Below are 21,467 nucleotides of genomic sequence, written 5' to 3' on the forward strand. Positions count from 1 at the left end.
TCACTTTAACATTAATTAATGTATGAATGTTTCTAATTACATCAATAAACAAGTATAAATTATAAAAAAAAAATATTTAATATTTATTTTGATTTAGAATCGAACTATATACATCCTATCTTATTGTCTACTCGACCTATAAATCCTCAACCTTTATCCAGCGAATATAAAAACGGAAACCGCACTCAACCCCTCAGTGTTGCCGTGTTGCTGATATAGAGTTGCCAGCTCATTACTCTTCATAAACTTAATATGCGGGAATCATTTGTATTAATTATCTCGCTGTTTGTGATCTCTGTGCGATGTTCAAATTTAGACCGGGATGGTTTCAATATATATAAAGGTAGTTAAATCTCACCAAAATTATTATTTTCTATAATTCGGTTTAATGTTTTTGTTAAGAAATACGAAACATTTTTAATTACAGATCATTTACGCACGCGTTCCGATGAACCTTTGGAGGGGACTTCAGTGGTCGGGGATCGAATATTGTGTTAGTATTGAAAACTACTGCACATGTCATGGCTGTCGGCTACTTACTTTTTAAACTTTATATTATTTATTTTAAATTGCGTCAGTGTTCGATATGGACCCGAACTAATTTTACAACCAAATTTATTTATGAATTTTTATTTTTTTATAGTATAATTTGGATGTTGAAAATGTATGAATATGTTTGCCATGACTTAGTTGAGGATTTCAAGGAATGCTCGAACATAATCCCGAAACAAATCAAGCATATTTTCGATATATTCGAAAACATTTGTTTTAGTAGGAATTTTAAGGCTAATTTAGTAGTATTTTTTTTAGATTTCTTTCGGGCGCCTTTACAAATGTACTCAAGTCATCTGCCTGTGGATCCTCAAGAGTATCGAAAACGTGAAGCTAATATATATAAAAGTATGTATCCGCTTATTTTATTTTTAAATTATTCAACTTTAACTATAATAGTTAAAGTCCTTACAAAATAATTATTTATATTGAGAACTTAACTTATATTAACCAATATTAGAAATTGTTTGAAGGGTGAGTAAACCAGTGTAACTAAAGGCACAGGGGATATAACAGTGTAGTTCCCAAAGTTGGTGGCGCATTTGATATGTAAGGAACGGTTACTATTTCTTACAGCGCCAATGTCAATGGGTGGTAACCATTTTTGGTCAGGTGGCGCATATGCCCGTCCGTGATTAATAAAAAAATGTAATACTTAAAAATACTTTAAGAGATATTAATATAAAGAATTAAAATTAACAATATGTATCATTATCATCATTTTTATTACTCTTGTTATTTTAAATAGTTTTAGTTCATGCTCATGTTTTCTAATCATCTCAGAAATATTCACACTAAGGAATATATTAAATCAAGGGTGGATTGAGCCTTTTTTCACACAACACTCAACTCACATTTATCTTTTTATTAATTGAACAATTCCTCGCAGGTCACATGCTGACTAAGGAGCTGAGTCCGCTGGAAAAGCGTACTTCTAAAGCGGCTCTATCGCTCATGTTACAGAGCAAGCAGGATTTTGATCATACGTATGTATATTGGTATTTAATTATCTACTTGAAGGTTCATGTCTATTTTATAGTGACAAGAATAATTTATGCAAATTCGATCTCAACGGTAGCAAGACCAAAAATGAATAAGTTTCATCTTGAACTGATCTTGAAATTTTTTTTTAATGTCGGTGCTGTTATTTTTGGAACTATAGTCTGTAAAATTATAGTACATAAAAGTATTTTAGTGGAACAGTGTTTGTATCGCATAATATATCAAATCGCCTGGAATATGTACATCTAAGGTTTATTTATCTTTACTCCTCTTGTTGGCCTTGTATTGGCCAAAATATGTATGATGCCAATCTTTTCAATAATCAAGTAAGTTTTGAAAGTTCTAAGTAAATTACTCTTTTGATAAAATAACATATTTGAACTTTATACGTAGTTTAAAACTGGAATTTAATACAAATACGTCTCGTAATAATTTTCTAGTTTTTTTGTTTAATATTTTGTCTGCCCGGATTAAAATCCGCGTTTAATGTATTTTAGTTGACATCAACAAGCTTAACCGAAACCCACTGGGAAATATCAGATGATTTTAATCTATCCTCCATATCTATGACTTATATAAAATATTAATTATTGTATTTGTAGCTGGGCTAAGTAAAATTTTATCATCGTTTAGGTCAATGTTGGGAGATATTTTTTAAAGTTACATTTGTTCGAACATAACTAATGGAATTATGAAATAGACTGAATGTTATAAACGAACTGTCCATACTTTAATATAAAGTCTGGTTAGTATTGATTGAATATTAAATTTTATAGATATGATTTAAGAAAATATTTTTAATTGTTACACTAAGGAACAGTATTGCATTAAATTGCACAAATCATTTATATAAAGTTGCGATTCACTTATGTTTTTTTTCATATATATATATTCATCAATCTTAGTTTCCAAGGTTGGTGGCGCATTGGTGATGTAAGCGATGGTTAACATTTCTTACAATGCCAATGTCTAAGGGCGTTTGGTGACCACTTACCATCAGGTGGCCCATATGCTCGTCCGCCTTCCTATTCTATATATAAAAAAAAAACATATATTTGAACGTGATGCTGTTTTAAATATGTTTGATAAAATTAAACCAAGCTTTATTTTATAAAAATAATAATAAGAAATCACTATAAATGAACAGATAATGTGTAACAAAAAATATAAAATAGCTTATTTGGTTATCTTACTTTTTAAAATCGGGTCAGATTGGCTGATTAAGATATATCATATAAGCATACTATCTTATATATGTACATAAAGTCAATAATGCTGAAATATTTATGCTGTCTTCTCTTTCTAAGTTGATAACGCTGCACATCTTACTTATCCGCCTAAATTATTTATTCCTTATTTTGTGCGCTACAAGAAATTTATTTAATGGATAAGCATGCTTCTTTTAATTTAAGTTTTTTTTTAATTTCCTTTGTATATATTTTATACGTAGTTCATAAAAATAAAACAATAAAATATTTTCACACAATTAAATTTAACGTGTGTTCTTCCTCCAGAACTGAAATTGAACATATTGTGCTTTTCATCTTTGGAATAAAAGCCAGAAATCGTAAAAGTTACTATAATTAAAAATTATTCTAATTATCAAAATTAATAAAAAAAATTGAATTTTATATAGAAATTCAATGTTTCAAATGTTATTATTAAATGTTTCAATAAAAATAACTTTAAAAACAACATTATTAATTTAATATTCTTATTTTTTAATCTTATAACTTTGCTAATTATAAGCATTATTAATAAAAAGAAATATTTTTATTAATGATAAAATTGTTTTATTTAAAACATAAGTTTCAAGTGTCTAATTTTATTTTGTTAGTATTTTTTCATAACTTTACTTTTTTAGTTAATGTCCATTTTCATGACTTTCTTAGTTATTATTTTATTGTTAGTGTTGTATATTCTTTTATGATTTTATTCGTTTTATCTGAGCAGCGTTCATTGCGGGAATCATTTATTTATGACTTATTAGAAATAGAAACTATGAAGGATTTTTTATTACAGATATGTAATATATACAATTATTATTTGTGTTTTAAGTATTCAACATGTTCTTAAATATTTTTTATCAAAACGTCCGAGGTTTACGGACTAAAACTAATCAATTTTATAAAAACGTGCTTAATTGCGATTATGACATTATTTGTCTAACAGAAACTTGGCTTTTACCTGGAATCTTTGACAGTGAATTATTTGATGCTCGATATAATGTTTATCGTAACGACAGTGATTACGAGCAGTTAGAAATGACAAAGGGAGGTGGTACTCTGATAGCGGTCCGTCGCGAAAATGATGTTGATGTGAGAAATGTTCAGTTGCCTAATTTTCCTAGTGCTGAAGTCACTTATATAAAAATTATAACTAAACGCGGTATTATTAGGAAAATTCTGCATCTTTTTTGTTGTTACTTTCCACAGAATAATTCTCAAACGGATTCACAGCTTAATTTTTTTGAATTTATATCTGATTTGATTATAGAAAATTCACAAGATGATATAATTATTACAGGTGATTTTAATATACGAGATGCTGTTTGGTCATTAAATAATAATAATTCAATTTATATTTTAAATCCCTCGGAATGTCTCCTTGTACATCAAATATTTGTTTTTATGAATTTTACTGGATTACAACAATTAAATTATATTCTTAACTTAAATAACAGGCTCTTAGACTTAGTACTTTCCAATCTGAATTGTAACATATCTCGTGTGGACCCTTTATCAGAACCTGAAGATGAACATCATCCTTCCCTTTGTATTAAAGTTAATATGAATACCATTGAGCGAAATTTAAATCCAGCTATTCGTGTTGTACGTCGCTTTCACAGCGCTGATTATGATAAAATTAATTTTGAATTAGCTAAAGTTAACTGGCAACACGAATTTAAAAACAAAGATATTAGTCAGGCAGTTGATACGTTCTATCTTATCGTAAATCACATTATAGAGACATTTGTCCCGTCTAAGTGTATAAATGAGATCAATAAATATCCACGCTGGTTTACGCGACCCTTGATAAAATTAATTAATAAAAAATTAAAATTCCACAAAAAATGGAAAATTTATGGCCAACAAAACGATTATAACAAGTTCTCTGAATTACGACTACAATCAAAAAACTTAGAAGGAACGTGTTATAATGAGTTTCTGGAACGAGCAGAGAATAATATTCGTTTTAGCTCAAAACAGTTTTGGTCCTATATAAAGACTAAAAAAGGTCATACATCTGTACCTAATGTAATGTATTTTAACTCTCAAGTTGGATACAATGGACACGATATAGCAAATATGTTTAATTCTTATTTTCATTCAGTTTTTGAGGATAATAGTGGAAATCAAACAATGGATCACTATTCTACTAGCGCAAATCAGACTATCATCAGTTTTATCGAGATTGTTGACAAAAAAGTAGAACGATATTTATCGAACATAGATACATCCAAGGGTTATGGTCCAGATGGAATACATCCCATTTTCTTAAAAAACTGCAGTAAAGTGTTATGTGTGCCTTTAACAATGCTTTTCAAAAAATCATTGGACAACGGATTATTACCAACTATTTGGAAAAAATCTTTAATTACGCCGATTTATAAGTCTGGAAATAAAAACGATATAAAAAACTATCGCGGTATTTCTAAATTGTCAGTTATTCCAAAACTTTTTGAAAGGATTGTCTATGATACGATATTTCCATTATTAAGGCCTCTACTTACCTGTAACCAACATGGTTTTATTAATAAGCGATCCACTGAGTCCAATCTGTGTGAGTTCTTGCATACAGTATTGAGTGCTATGGAAGTTGGTTTCCAGGTAGATGTCGTATACACTGATTACTCGAAAGCATTTGATAAGATATCGCACAATTTGTTATTACAAAAACTTAACAACATCGGTATACATGGTGACCTTCTACGTTGGCTTACATCTTATCTCCGCGAAAGATCTCAAGCCGTTGCTATTAAAGGATATACGTCTAGTTTTATTCCTGTAACATCGGGTGTACCACAAGGTTCTCACCTTGGCCCTTTACTTTTTAACATTTTTATTAATGACGTAACTAATTGTTTCAAAAATTCTCAAGTTTTATTATACGCTGATGACACTAAAATTTTTAAGATAATAAAAAATAATCAAGACTGTTTTTATTTACAAGAGGATTTAAATAAATTAGGACAATATTGCATTGCTAATAATTTGCAGCTTAATGTTGACAAGTGCTGTGTAATTACATTTTCGAGAAAAAAAGAACAAATAATTTTTGACTATTCCATATTTAATACTAAATTAAAAAGGGTAACCGAGGTGAGAGACCTTGGGGTACAACTAGACAACAAACTTATATTCGATAAGCATATTGAGGAAATAGTGATGAAGTCGTATAAAATGCTTGGATTTATCTTTCGGCAAGGGGCAGATTTTAAAAATATTCATACCTTTGTAATTTTGTACAATGCTTTCGTTAGATCACATTTAGAGTATGCGTCAACTGTTTGGAATCCACAATATGCAAAATATGTCAACTTAATTGAAAATATACAAAACAAATTTATCAGGAGGTTGCGATACAAATTTACTTTTCCTGACTCTGTTTTTATGCCACTTGCAGAACGTAGAGAACAAAGAGACCAAATGTTTCTTTACAAAATATTAAATAATTTAATTGATTCTCCATATCTGCTCAGTGAGATTTTATTTAAGTGTCCTCGTTTTAACGCTCGCTCTCAGGATACTTTTTCAATACCCATTTATAAAACTAATTATTTCAAAAATTCTTTTATTCTAAGATCTTGTAATAGTCATAATAGAAAATACAACCACATTGATCTGTTTAAAAATAGTTTAAGTAAATTTTATAATCTTGTGAAAAATACTTATTAGTAATTAACCATAACCATATTTACGTTAAAATTTTACTTTGTCATAAATAGTTATATTTTATGTAACATCAAAATTAGTCCACTTCCCTGTTAAAACAGTAGTGGAAACTTAACTGGCATAAGTGTTAAAATATGATTATAATATTAAGTTGTAATATACGATATGCTGTATGTTTCCCTAATAAATAAATAAAAAAAAAATATTTATCAATTTAATTTTTTAAAATCAAGATAATTAATATCTTTGTTTTTTTATTACAGGGATGAAGATCATTATTGTCCTCATGGAAAATAGCTTCACAGTTTGTCGGTACGTGTTGTTTACTAGTAGCTACTTTTATTATTAATACTAGTAATGGTTTTGAACAATTCGACAGCAATTTCAATCAACATGACATATGCTTATTACATACAGATTGAAATTAATTTTAAATACAACATTATTGAATAATTGTTTATTTTATTCCAGAAACGTCGCTTCATTCGAATATAATGACTATCGATATATTGAAACAATTTAAAATAAATAAATTTGACGATCTGCTTTTTTAAATAAGAGAACAACTATGTCATAAAATAAAATAAAAAATATGTAATAAATTAAAATAATTAATTAGTTGGTAATAAAATTATACCTTATAATATAATGTTTTTTTTTTATTTCGAATATTTGTTTTATGTTCAATCAAATTAAGACTTCGAAATGAATTCAAAAATTATGTAGGATTGGTTAAAACCGTTTCACTAATACGTATTTCATTCATTCAATATCTTATAATTATTGATCGATTTATTCGAGTGAAGTGCGAGAGTTTCACTTGTAACTACACTTATAACAAATTGGTAAAAAGACAATTCGAAAGTGTTTCTAAGAGGCCTTGAACCTTTAATAGATCTAGATAATATTTTTTTATTTAATAATTTTTTCAATCTTAAAAGGAAGAAGGTTTTATTCAAATATGGATAAAACTTAACGATGTAAATATTAAGATATATTGGTAAAGTTACGTATTTCTCAATGGTTTGAGCGTAAATCATTTCAGGATGTCCCAGTTTCAAACAATGAATAGTCCGCCATATTAAAGAATATGAAAGAATGAACTTGAATGAATGGTCACAGAACAAAAGAGCAAATTTTAAATTGCATTCAATATGATATTTAGATTATTTTGTATTATTAAGAAAAAAACGGTTTGGCTGTTTATGCAACAATCATCATCATCATCATCATCACCCTTTTCGCGTCCACTGCTGGACATAGGTCTCTCCAATGGCACGCCACTGAGCTCGATTTTCAGCTCTTAATCTCCAACCGCTGCCAGCCACCTTGCGTATATCGTCACTCCACCTAGCTGGAGGGCGTCCTACGCTACGTTTGCCAAGGTGTGGTCTCCACTCCAGAACGCATCTACTCCAACGGTCGTCGGTTCTGCGACATATGTGTCCAGCCCACTGCCACTTCAGCTTACTAATTAAAAAGGGCTATGTCGATAAACTTGGTTCTCTGTCGGATCACCACATTTGGGATTCGATCCTTCAGAGAAACTCCGAGCATAGCCCTCTCCATAGCTCGCTGAGCGACCTTAAAATGGCGGACCAAACGCACTGTCAGTGTCCACGTCTCAGCTCCGTAGGTCATAACCGGTAAGACGCACTCGTTGAATACTTTTGTCTTCAAGCATTGCGGTATTCGTGACGAAAAGACTTGACCGAGTTTTCTATACGCTGCCCAGCCCAGCTGTACTCTTCTTCGTGCTTCCCTCTCGAAGTTGTTTCGACCCAATTGCAAAGTTTGCCAATTTCTAGAGGAACTCCGTTAAGAGCTATTGGTTTCGGACTGACGTGTTCGTTGAACATTATCTTGGTTTTTTCCAAGTTCATCCGGAGACCAATTTGAGCAGAAGAATCAGCCAGGCTGCTCAGCATATATTGCATGTCCTGCACGGTTTCTGCCACGATGACGATATCGTCTGCAAATCTCAAGTGCGAAAGGTACTCGCCGTTTATGTTTATGCCCCGCCCTTCCCAGTGCAGCGTCTTGAACATATCCTCTAATGCATTAGTGAACAATTTCGGTGAAATGACATCCACTTGTCTCACTCCTCGATGCAAGAGGATAGGGTCAGGCTGCTGATTCTGTACTTTGACGGTCATAACAGCAGCGTCATGCAGGCCTTTCAGCACTTGGATGTATCGCCAATCGATTTGGCACCGTTGTATGGACTCCAGAACAGACCAGGTCTCAATAGAGTCAAAAGCCTTCTCATAGTCCACAAATGCTAAGCACAGGGGCTGATTATACTTTTCGGTCTTCTGTAAAATCTGCCGCACTGTGTAAATGTGGTCTATGGTTCCGTACCCTCTTCGAAATCCGGCCTGTTCCGGGGGCTGATACTCGTCAAGTCTACGTGCGAGACGATTCGTGATGACCCTAGAAAACAGCTTATAGACATGGCTCAAGAAGGAAAATAGGTCTGTAGTTCTTCAAAAAGGTTTTGTCTCCCTTTTTGAAGAACATTACGACAACACTCTTGCTCCATGCCTTTGGAGTTCTCCCCGAGAATATAACAGAATTAAATATTCGTTGGAGCTGCGCTAGTAAAGATTTCCAGCTGTCTTTAGTAGCTCCGTCGTAATTTCATCTTCCCCGGGGGATTTTCTATATTTAAGCTGCCCCAAAGCCATCACGATTTCGTCTTGGCTTACTTCTGGCAACTCTTCTGTGAAGGGGGCTAAAGTGGCTCTAGGATCCCTAGGGTCGGCTTGAGGGCGAGGCGCTACTGATGTATATAATTTACCGTAGAAGTCCTGAACTTCCTTAAGAATTTTTAGCTTAGAGGCGACCTTTTGAAGTGGTCAGCTTCGTCAGATGGCTTCGACCTAGTTTTTGAACAAAGACTTTCGACCCCCGATTTTGCTCAATCGCTTCTTTTATAGTAATACACGCTGTAATGGAGTTTCGGAGGTCGCGTCTTACTAGCTTTGATATTTTTTTATTAAGATCTGACGAAGTGACTAGGGTTTTCACGTCGTTTTCGCATTAGCTCTAGAGACTCTACCGAAAGTTTCGTCCTCTTGCCGGTGTTTTGCGCTGGATAAAATTGCGTCCCCTCGTCCCTAAGGATACCCACCACTTGGTCGAGTTCTTGGTTGGTGTCAACGTCAGTGTTGGTTTCCAAGGCAGCGAATCGGTTTTCCAGTTTTAGCTGAAATGTACTAGACTCCAAGGCTTGGAGCAATTTTGGTCGGAGTGTAGACCTCATTAGACGGGCGCGCTCGAGCTTGTAGTCAATATTTAGAGTGCCTCGTACAAGTCGGTGATCATTTCCGGTATTGAACCTTGTGATCGCAAAGACATCTCTAAATATTCGCCTCTTGTCCGTCATAATAAAGTCAATCTCGTTTCTAATCATAGCGTCTGGGCTTCGCCATGTCCACTTCCGTTGAGGCTGTTTCTTAAAGAAAGAGTTCATCAAGAACAGACCCTCTTTCTCCAGAAAGTTGACGAGCATTTGCCCCCTATGATTCCTGCTTCCAAATCCGTGTTGTCTTACTACCGATTCGTTGCTAGTATGTACTTCCACTTTAGCGTTGAAGTCCCCCATGACAACATTGAAGTGGGCTTTTTGGGTGGTGTGCAATGCCTTAAAAATGTCTTCGTATATTTCTACCACTTCATCATCCGAGTGTGTCGAAGTCGGTGCGTATACTTGGATAACCTTGAGGCTATACCTCTTAGTGAGTCTGATCACAAGATACGCTACCCTTGCCGACACACTGGAGATTTCTAAGATGTTGTCAGAGAGAGCCTTGTGGATCAAGAACCCGACGCCACCTTGGGATGGTTGGTCTCCCTCTCTGAAGTACATAAGATGGCCTGATTCTAAGGCTATGGTATCCTCTCCTTTCTTCGGATTTCACATAACCCCAAAATATGCTACCTTATGTTCCTCAGCTCTTCTTCGAGCTGTGCCAGGTGTTCGTCGAGCCGTAGCGTGCGTACGTTATACCACCCCCTGCCCCACTCTTACCATGACCGCCGCCTTGGCCAGGAACAGCGGGGCGACCGGGAACTAGGGGCCGTTGCGTATAGGTGTGTGCCATAAAAGGTTTTGCCCGTAATGACCACGCTGGGCAGGCGGGTTGGTGATCGCAGAGATGCTCGTCGTACAGATGACGCTGTTGCCCGTCACCGGTCTGCAGTATTTAGCTACGCCTTAATGGAATGGTTATACCGCCATTAGTCGGTCGCCAGAGCCTCGTTTGTTAATCGGCAGGATGCACCACGTGCAGGTGAGGTTGGCTGGAAACAGCTAGATACAGTTGTGTTCCCTTACATCCCTTTGCAACAATAATAAAATAAGAATTTTATATGTATATATGTAATAAATTGTTTTATAATTTCGTTGAAGCAGAAAACTAGCAATGAATTATAATTATGGTAATATAGGAAAATACATATATATTCAATTACAGAGTTTTTTTTTTATATTCGCCGGGAGGGCAAATGACTCTACTCCACCTGATGGTAAGTGGTGGTAGAGTGTGTAGTAGAGTCCAAACGCGACGACGGCCAGTACAGACGGGAAAAATGTTCTGCACTAGCCGCCTTCGCCTTGCCGGCCCGCAAGATGCCTTTTCACGCCTCGTTTGAAGGAACCCGGGTTGTAAGAGGAGGGGAACACGTGAGCTGGTAAGGAATTCCATTTTTTGGAAGTGCGACAAAGAAAGGAGTTGCCAAATTTCTTTGTTCACGATGGAATTGATGTCACAGTTAGGCGGTGACATCGAGAACCAGCTCGCGTAGACTTAAGAAGGAAGGGGGAAGCAGGAATTAGAAAGAATAATTCCTCAGAGCACTCGCCGTGATACAGTCGATAGAAAGCGCTCAGTGCTGCTATCTCACGACGCAATTGTAAAGGTTCAAGGGTGTTTGTGACCTTTACGTCGCCAATAATGCGTACGGCACGTCGCTGCAACCGGTCCAAGGCCTCAAATAGGTACTTAGCGGAGCCATCCCAAAGGTGCGAGCAATATTCCACGCAAGACCGTACCTGTGTTTTGTACAGCAGGCACAGTTGTTGTGGCGTGAAAAAGCGTCGCACCTTGTTCAGAACTCAGAGTTTCCGTGAAGCTGTTTTTATAACAGCCTCGATGTAATCCCTTGGACTAAGGTCGCAGCGAACGTCAATCCCCAGCATGGCGATTTTGCTTTGCATCACCAGCGGAGTACCAGTACAGAGGGAGGGAAGAGGGTGAAAATGTTGACTTTTTCGCCGTGAGAGAGCATACCTGTGTTTTCTTGGCATTAAACTCAACAAGATTATCAGAGCCCCATTTGGCGATGAGATCTAACGTCCTATCGAGTTCAATGACAAGATTCTCCCGCCTCTCCTCAGTTTCCGCCCGCCCAGCCACTGCGCGTCCGTGGTATCCACCATGCACTGTACTATCATCTGCATAGCAATGTATGTTCCCAAGGGAGAGCATATCATTGATATGCAAAAGAAAGAGTGTGGGAGATAGCACAGATCCCTGGGGGACCCCAGCATTCACTACATAGAATTGTGAAGCGCAACCATCTACTAAAACACGAAGGCTACGCTTGTGTAGGAAGCTGGCAATCCAGGTGCATAGCTGAGCAGGCAGACCATATGCCGGTAGCTTGGAGAGAAGACTTCTGTGCCAGACCCTGTCGAAAGCCTTGGAGATATCGAGGCTGACAACCAACGATTCTCCATGCTTGTCGATAGCTTCACCCCAGAGGTGTGTTACGTACGCTAGAAGATCACCTGTGGACCGTTTTGGTCGAAACCCGTATTGAGGATCATTAATTAAAGAGTGATCTTCTAGGTAATGGATCAGTTGGTTGTTTAAAATCCGTTCCATCACCTTACAAAGTACTGAGGTGATATCTATTGGCCGATAATTTGCCGGGTCAGACCGATCCCCTTTTTTAGGAACCGCTTGCACATTAGCTCTTCTCCAAGCCTCCGGCACACTTCCCGAAGAGAGAGAAAGTTGGAACAGGCGCGTTAACACAGGAGACAGCTCCGCTGCGCACTTCTTCAGCACTATGGCTGGTATTCCATCGGGACCGCTAGCTTTCCGTACATCAAGTGATTGCAGCTCCACACGCACATCACGTTGCCTGATTTTAATGTCAGGCATCGTATGGCCACAGGAAGGTATTGTAGGTGGCAGTGCACTACAATCATCGATGACGGAATTGTCGGCAAAGAGTTTAGCCAGGAGATCAGCTTGCTCCTGCGGACTGTGAGCTAGCGATCCGTCCGGATTTCTGAGCGGTGGCAGCGAAGGTTGGCAGAAATTGTTTTGCACAGACTTGGTCAGACGCCAGAAGCTACGGGAGCCCCTAGGATGCGAAACAAGGTCATGACCAATCTGTACAATGCGCTGGGCATCCGCTCTCGTGTATGCCTTTCTACAGGACTTGGAATTTTTATTATAGTTTGCTTTCAGTGAGTCAATGTTAGATGCCCCGCTAATGCAGCCGTTGATCCACTTGCGATATGCCGCCTGCTTAGATGATACAGCATCGGCACATTCACGAGTGAACCAACGGTTACGCGTACTCCTACTGACGAGATCTGAGCTAGGAATGTAGTATTCCATTCCCAACATGATCTCGCCAGCAACAGCAGCGGCACTAGCTGTCGGGTCATTCCCACTGAAGCAACGTTCCTTCCAAGGGACCGACGCATAGTAATCGCGCATACCGTCCCAATCCGCCGACTTATAGTGCCAAACGCGACGTTTGCATACCGCTAGTGGCGGCAGCTTGGCCTGTGGCACTCTGGTAGATATAAGGCTGTGATCCGAAGAGCCAAGAGGAGCCTGAACCACAACCTGATATTCCACCGGGTGAGAAGTCAGCAGAAGGTCCAGTAGAGAAGGTGCTTGCCCATTAATGTCTGGGATCCTGGTGGGCTGATCAACCAGTTGGGTCAAGTCATGTGTGAGAGCAAAAGCATGAGCAGTTCTTCCAGCATGGTCAGTTTTGAGGGATTTCAACCAGGATTCGTGGTGAGCATTAAAATCCCCCAACAACACCAATTCCGCGTTAGGAAATTGCTCTTGCGCAGCATCTGCCACCCGACTAAGATGGTCAAATAATCGGCTTGTCTCCAAGTCACCATTGTGGGATCTGTAGAGGCACACGTAGACTCGGCTCCGACGAACCAGGTCCACATGTACCACCAACATGGAGAAGGAGGGGTCCTCCAAGCAGCGCAGTCGGTGACAGCAAACATCCGTCCTGACGAACAAGCATACTTCGGCTTTCGCTTTGAAGGATTCTTCAAGCGTGTAGCCGGGATAATTAAGGTAGCTGGTAACGGCAGGACGGAGTATTTGTGTCTCCGTGAGAAACAACATTGCTGGTCGTGCTGTCTCGAGATGGTGGTGGACAGCGTTGAGGTTAGTGTGGAGTCCTCGGATGTTAGAGAACTTGACCTCAAACAGCGAGGGTATGGTGGGGGTGTGCACCGCTGTACGACCGTTATTTCTGTTTTGTTGCGCCATTTGGGAAAAATAAAATGGAAAAGAGACGTGAAGCGAGCGATGTATTGCCACGATAGGGATGGGCAAAGTGTGGAGGCGTGTTTCCCCAAGTGGTTGCCAAAAGGAAAAATACACTGACCCGCCGGACGGAAGGGCCCCCGAACCCCCCCGGAAGTGGCCGCCGGGACCCCACCTACCGGTCACCAACCGGCACGACGGTCCACCCCGAGATTATGCGTGGCCTGGTGGGGCAGCCTCACGAGCTGGTTAGGCACGCTCGGGCCCCTGTACTATGCCACGGGCGGCCAGCGGAACAGCCGTTTCTTCGGGTCTCCCTGTCCGGCAGGTCAATACAGTTTCCCCCGGCATTGGTTCAACAGCCGTCTCCATCGGACCAACACCCATCGCGGCAATACTCGCTCGGGCTCTGGCTGTACGCAGGCTGACCTCGAAACGCGGCTGCAAGCCACTTCACGAGTTTTTCACCATGCGTACGGTGGTAACAAGCCAGGCGGATGTTTAACATCCTCCCACCATAAAATAATTTCATAATCGGAATAGCAAAACCTAACTTTAACTTTTCTTCATTTGCAATAATTATTTCAACTATCTTGGAAGCAAAAACTGCATCGCTGTAAAAACACATAGTAATCAGAAATTATGTGAGTAGAATATTTTAGTTCGTTATTATTGCAAATTCATCGGAGCAAGTTTCCTTGATAAATGTACAGTTGTAAGGTTGCGGGAAATTTTCAATTCCACTCAAATCAAACAGTGCATTTATTCAGTTTAACTTTAAGAAAGTGCTTTGTAAGGCTTAAAACATTGTCTAAAGTCGGAATGCATAAGAGAGCAGCGCTGAATCTTCGTCGTGCTACATAAATTTTATTTAAAGTGGATGTTAGAATATTTCTAGGGGCCTTGTAGGAAATATTTTATTTCTTCTATTAAAATTATTACTGCAATTAATAAATGTAATAATTATAATTATTTAAAGTTAAGTTTAAGCCTTTTGAACATTTATAAAGTTTATGGACTACATGAAACGACTTGCACGCCATTAATATTGTGAAATGGTTTTACTGTACTGTAATGTAATGGTTGTTTCTGAATTATAGGCAACAATAACTCATCGACTTTTCTTACCAAACTTCATTACAATCGGATAAAAGAAAGAACAAACAAATAAATGTTATTTTTAAGGTATTACATTAATAATGTTTTGATAAAACTTTTTCCAAAGATTCCATTATTATGCAAATAAATACACTTTAATTTGATGTTTTTAACCTGTGAAAGGTGTTTATATAGAAACGATGATATATTTAATTAACAATTTTATTATTTTATTTGTTAAGTCATTTGATGATTGAATGCAATGAAAAGTTACTTTATTTCGATAAGTCTTTATTATTTTTTTCAATTCATTTAAATTGTTTGAATAAAAGATTAATCAGTAAATTCATTTAAAAGCGTTTGAAAGTGTATAAAAACAGATCTTCATTTGTCTGAAATGTTTTGAGTTTTTGTTAACGATTAACAATGACTTTTCTACCTTCGGAAAATGTTCTCTAGCCAAGAATAAACGTTGGAGATAAAATATTGTGGTTCTTTTAGCGAAATTAGAAGAAAATTGTCATAATGATTTGAAAGTGAAAATATCTTGACATAAATGTAGCTTAATTATTTATAATAATATATAACTGCCTCGGTAATCTAGTAGCTAGCTAATAAGGTAGTACATTCCGAGGTCATGGTTCAATCCCAGGGTTCGGCCCATCTAAGTCGTAGCTCGGAGTTTGAAAATTGGCAATATCGAGAGCCATTGGGCAATAAGACTGAAGAAATAAACAGTGCATCTGTGTTTACGTACATATTTTTGCATTATAAAATCACCTACGCTCGCTAGTGACTATTGAGAGCATATTGGCTAGCATGGTTGAAACCAGCCAGGAAGATATAATTATGATATAATATTAAAGTATAGCGATATTTATTCAAAAGCGAATATTGCAAAACGTGCAATGTGAACGTGAAAGTCGAAAGTTTGATTTTGATCAACCTAAGGGTGTGAACCCATTTCTAGCACAAGTATTTAACTGAGTTAAACATAGTTTCTTCTTAAGTTTAAAAAAAAGAAGAATATATATTTGCCGAGTGAAGTAAACATTCATTATGTTTTCAGCTGGAACGCATTATTTAACTTAATAATACAAATGGCGTTTTGCTGAGGAAATGGCGCACTGGGCCTAAGTCAGCAAAACAGCTTCACTAGATTTATTACAGCTTATACTGTAATTAAGTAGGTAGCGAATAACTGATAAAAGTGACATTGCTTTAAAGTCTAGAGTCAAATGTATTATTATGTTTTATATACCTTAGTTTAAAGTCCAACATGTTATGCTATGCATATGTACAAAAAATATAAAATATTTGACAAATTACTTCAACTGGTGACAAACTTCAAATGGCGATGTGCTTCTAATCTTGTCATCATTCGACGCGGTGATGATCAGTTATCATTATTTTTAATTACTATTTTGATTTGTATATTTCTTTACATATTCATTACCTTTGTATTTTTCTGTTACTACAATATCAAAAGCGAATCTACCAATAATTGATAGAACTTGAAATGGTTGAACTAATCTCATTATATGCAGAGTTTATTACAAATGACAGTTAATGTATTTATTACGTTTTAAATGTATGGTAAATTGGATCAGGATGTAGTCGTATGTTAATAAATATTATATTTTTCAAATAAAGATGCAAGAAAACTACTGTTCAGGCAAATTTAGTATAAAGTATTATAAAGACGACAAAGTTACAAAACTATATTTTATAAAGTTTTGAGAAATTTGCGATGGACAAAAGCGGAAAGAACAAGAAAGACTTGTACCGATAGTAATAGTTCAGACAAAAGTCACTTATAAGAAGTCTTGGTCTGAACAAAGCAGTGAATGAAAGTAGCGGCGCCTCGGTGCGTCATTCGGGAAACAAAAGAGAAGATTGTTCGACTTATTGCGAACACTTATTGGTTAGGAAGGCGACATTTTATCGACGTTTTATTGTGGAAGTTTTTATCTGTAGTATTGAGCATCTCTCAGTTGTAAACTTTTTGATGATATTAAAGATTACATTTTATTTCCTTCAAGAAATTATTGTAGACATAAAATATTTTGAGCTATTAATAATTTATATCTAGTGAAGGACATTTACTAAGACCATTTATAATGTACAACAATAGTAGTTCAAAATATCGTCCACGAATGTTTTACAATTTTCCAATGTATGTATATTAAGCACATATATTATGATACTTATCTACTACAGGTAAATTGTTCTTAGTGAGTCCACCTATCTACTTTTATTTTTGTTAAGTAAAAGTGGTACCACGGATATGTTAAGATAGAATGGTGGTTAGAAATATGTATAAAAAATTTATTTTATTTTATTTAGTATTCAATTCAGACTTAATACTTTGTAATTGTATTTTTTCTTTGAAATTATCTTTTATACGAGAAGTATAACTTCCTTTATAAATTATTTTTGTAAAAACGTTGTAGTAATAATCTCGTTATGTAAAGTTTTCAAGATACTCGTTATCACAATACCCTTAGCAATGTTTATTTCAACAAATACATTGTGTTGCTTTTGTTGGTTTGAAGTAATCCCCTAGAGGCAGCCTCAAGAGAATATTTCATGTTGTGCAAACAAAATTAATATTAGTTTGAGGGACAATAGGCATGGTGACGGAAAATCACTGGAATTGACCTTAGCTTATATTTATTATTTCCTTATTAATTAAATATTCAGATTTGTAACTTAAGTCGTTTGTTCTGATGCCGTCATTAGAATTTCGAGACAAGCAAGTATGAAGTGAATTCAGAGTAAACATCGCTCCATCCACGAACTGTTTTAATGTGATCGGACGTAATTCTCTTCTCTATCGATACCGATTGCATGTAGGTATTTTATTACAAACACGCTCTGAGAAGCTATTTAGTTGTAATTACTACACAGTTTAACTCAAAGTATTAGAAGTTAAGTCTGTCTTTGAATTTAAGCTGTGTTATCTCGAACTGCAATTAATCGATTTGGAAAGATAGTTTTCTAATTAAAGTCTTACTTTTGTCATAATTACTGAATTAGTGAATAGAAGAGGCAGCAGAGTGTTATCGACGTTTTACTATAATCGACTTTTAATTTGAAATTCGAATTGCATATGTAACATATTGTTTGACGATATCGAAATACAGAAAACAGAATATGATTATTTCATATTATATCCATTGATTTATTTATCATATGGTCATTGATATCTTGCGGACAACTAAACTGGTTCGAACATAGGTCTACAATTGATTCCTATTTAATAATGTCCCCTTGTCCAAATTCCAGTTACAGTGGCTAATATCAATGACTTAGAAAATAGTTCGTAGCCCTACGGGACGTAGCAGAAAATAAACCATAATTACGTCGTTTATAAAAAATAACAACAGGTCTTATTTTAAACTCTAATTAAACTTTATTTTTAATCTTACATCGTAGAATTTGCATCAACATAATGTACTCTGTACGAACGTGATACATCAAAACAAACAGTACTTGTTGTGTTATTACTTCGAAGTTTCACCAAGAATATTGGATATACGATAAGCATACACTCCAAGATATACATATTGCTAATGTTTTCCTTACCCACATGGGAATGTCGGCTGTTACATGCAATTTGGTCTGATGCCCTCTGCAATGTTATAAGGTACAGTCGAACTCAAAAACATTTAAATAGCCCAATGACTATTGAGTAATAAAAGTCGTTATACATTTTGTTCCAAACAATTTTAACAATTCGAAACAACGTACAAACGTTTGGCACATAACGCGAATGAATTTCATACAAATATTGATTTGAAACAAACATTTGAAGTAATATTTGTAATCACATAAAAGTTATGATTGAAATAAAGGATTTATAAAATGTTGATAAACATACGAACTAGTTTTGTTTTAAATGTACACAGTTGGCAATTAATAATGTTACATTACTAACTGCATACTGTGGTTTCACCCGTGTAAAATATTACTGCTCCAGCTCCGTGAGTCACGTATTTTTTATTTTATTTTTAGATAGTGGCATACATTGCCAATGATTGTAGTTAGACTGACTCACTCATGCTTGAAACCGGAACACAAAAATGTTAAGTATTGATGAGTGGGTGGTACCTTCCTAGACGTGCTTGCACAAAGCCTTATCACCAAGTAATTGTTAATTGTATAACCTTTATTCTTGTAGGTAATCTAGGTAAATTAGAATGCAAGCATATTTCTTAAATCGGACTGGCAGATCCTAAGATTAACGTGTTTCGATAAACAAACTCCTTAGATTTATGTAATAGTATATATTGATTAAATTATTCAAAGTTTATCTTCGTATACATCTATATGTAGCTGCCTGTACGTTGGAACGGTTCCATTAGAAAATCACTTGCTATGTTGATATTAAAACTCGTGGTACTATCATATACCATTTGAATATTGCTTATTCTTACTTCAAAGAATGCAATTTTAAACTTAATATTACCAATGCAGATATACCTGAATACTACGATCTTTTCTTGAACATAGTTATTTTTCAGTTCGGGGTTCATACTGATGTAAAAAATATTGATAATTTTTTTTTGATTTGACAATTTAAAACATTTTATATATATGTTTTATTTAATTTTTATAAATTTTATAAAAGCTTTTAAATATCGATTTTGTAATATTTATCGATCGTTTTATATTATTTTGCCAAATTAAAAAAACTAATCATTTTTTATTTCTTTTTATGCCTTACTTTATCTAGATAACTTATATAGACACTATACAATACAAATTACTTGGTGGTAGGGCTTTGTGCAAGCCCACCTGAGTAATTACCACCCACTCATCAGATATTCTACCGCTAAACAGCAATATTTAGTGTTGTTGTGTTCTGGTATGAAGTGTGAGTAAGACATTAGAACTACAGACGCAAGAGATAAAAATCTTAGTTCCCGAAGTTGGTGGCGTTTTATGGGATGGTAAATATTTCTTACAGCGCCAAAGTCTATGAGCGCTGGTGACCACTTACCATCAGGTGGCCAATTTTCACAGAAACGAGGGTCATAGCGTTTTAGTTCCCAAGCTGGTGGCAAATTGGCAATATAAGGAATGGTTAATATTTCCTGCGATACCAGTATCTATAGGCGGTTGTAGCTTCTATCTATTCCACAAAAATGCTTTAATTTAACTGATAGAATATGTGGGTTAAAAGTTCATCCAGATTTTAAGCCAATTTGAGTCAGCTCGTTGAGAAGTTAGGAACCAATGTATTTGTTTTATTACAGACATATATCTATGAGCGCTGTTCGTGTTTCTTGGGGCAGTTTTTGTCTTCCGTCTTTGCAGGATGCATACGTGAGTATGAGTGGGATAAAAAATAGGAAATTTAGAAACAATGCGCCCCTTGTCTTGATTGCTTGGCCCTGGCGTCGAGTCTTTGGTTACTAATTTGCGTGTCTTCTTCTTTTTAAGCAGCAATTACATAGGGAAAGAAAGGGAAAAATATCGGAAGCGTTTCTTAATATTTAAAAGGAATATAAATAATCAATTAAATTATGGAGAAGGAAAATTATTTTTAATAGAATAAATAATTTAAGATTTTACGAGCCAACAGTCTAAACATGGTGACTGTGGTACGCGAAGGAAGGTACTCACTAAGAGCACAAGCATTAGTTTAAAAGCTCAGAAGCAAGTATTAGTACATTGAATACCTTAAGATGATCATTGCATTGCAGTCACTTGTAAACATAAGAAAATTAACGAAAATTGTTAAATTGTAATTGAAGTAGAATAAGTTTCTTTTAAATAAGGATGAAAGTCATTTGTAATGTAACACCATATGTAATATTACACGTTAAAATTTCATTAATTTCGTCCGACATAACCAGAATAGACGAATTAATTTAAAACACCTGCGAATGTTCACCGATGTATCAAGTTCTTGTAACATGCGCGTTTAACCAGAGGTCGAAATTCGACCGTAATCGTTTTTGGGAAGGAAGCATATGAATTTGCATGTTTTACTACCTTTTTTATTATTTTTTAAAATATTTTACTATATAACTATTTTTTTTTCAAAAACCTTACCGTTGATTACACTAAATTTTTATATGAAACTATTAAAAAAATTTTGGTTGAAGATTAGTAGAGGAAAAGCCACTGAACTGTTTTGTCTTTGCCTATTTGTACATTAGATATTCGAAGCAATACCGTCCTAAAGTATGCTCGCTGTCGCATTCATATTTGTTACATTACACGTGAATGCGCTTAGTTTGTTTTCTTTATTATAATATGTGCGCAAACACAATGCACACTATTACCTCACTCTCATAATCGATAAAGAGTTCCGAGGCAAGTACGTGTATATACTTATAACTTTCAAGCCCCAGGCTGCTACTGA

At 35.7% G+C, this 21,467-nt stretch overlaps 1 protein-coding gene across 1 annotated transcript; it reads left to right on the forward strand.

The window, feature by feature from the left end:
• The first annotated feature begins 252 nt into the window (after window positions 1-252).
• On the forward strand, window positions 253-6,995 carry LOC126772746 (uncharacterized). Its single transcript, XM_050493281.1, has 6 exons — window positions 253-343; window positions 428-493; window positions 811-900; window positions 1,442-1,538; window positions 6,713-6,761; window positions 6,921-6,995. Exons 1-5 carry the CDS (start codon window positions 253-255, stop codon window positions 6,744-6,746), a joined length of 378 nt encoding a protein of 125 aa, XP_050349238.1. The 3' UTR covers window positions 6,747-6,761; window positions 6,921-6,995.
• The last annotated feature ends 14,472 nt before the right edge of the window (window positions 6,996-21,467 follow it).

This window comes from Nymphalis io, chromosome 13 (assembly GCF_905147045.1).
Source record: "Nymphalis io chromosome 13, ilAglIoxx1.1, whole genome shotgun sequence".
Lineage (NCBI taxonomy): Eukaryota > Metazoa > Arthropoda > Insecta > Lepidoptera > Nymphalidae > Nymphalis > Nymphalis io.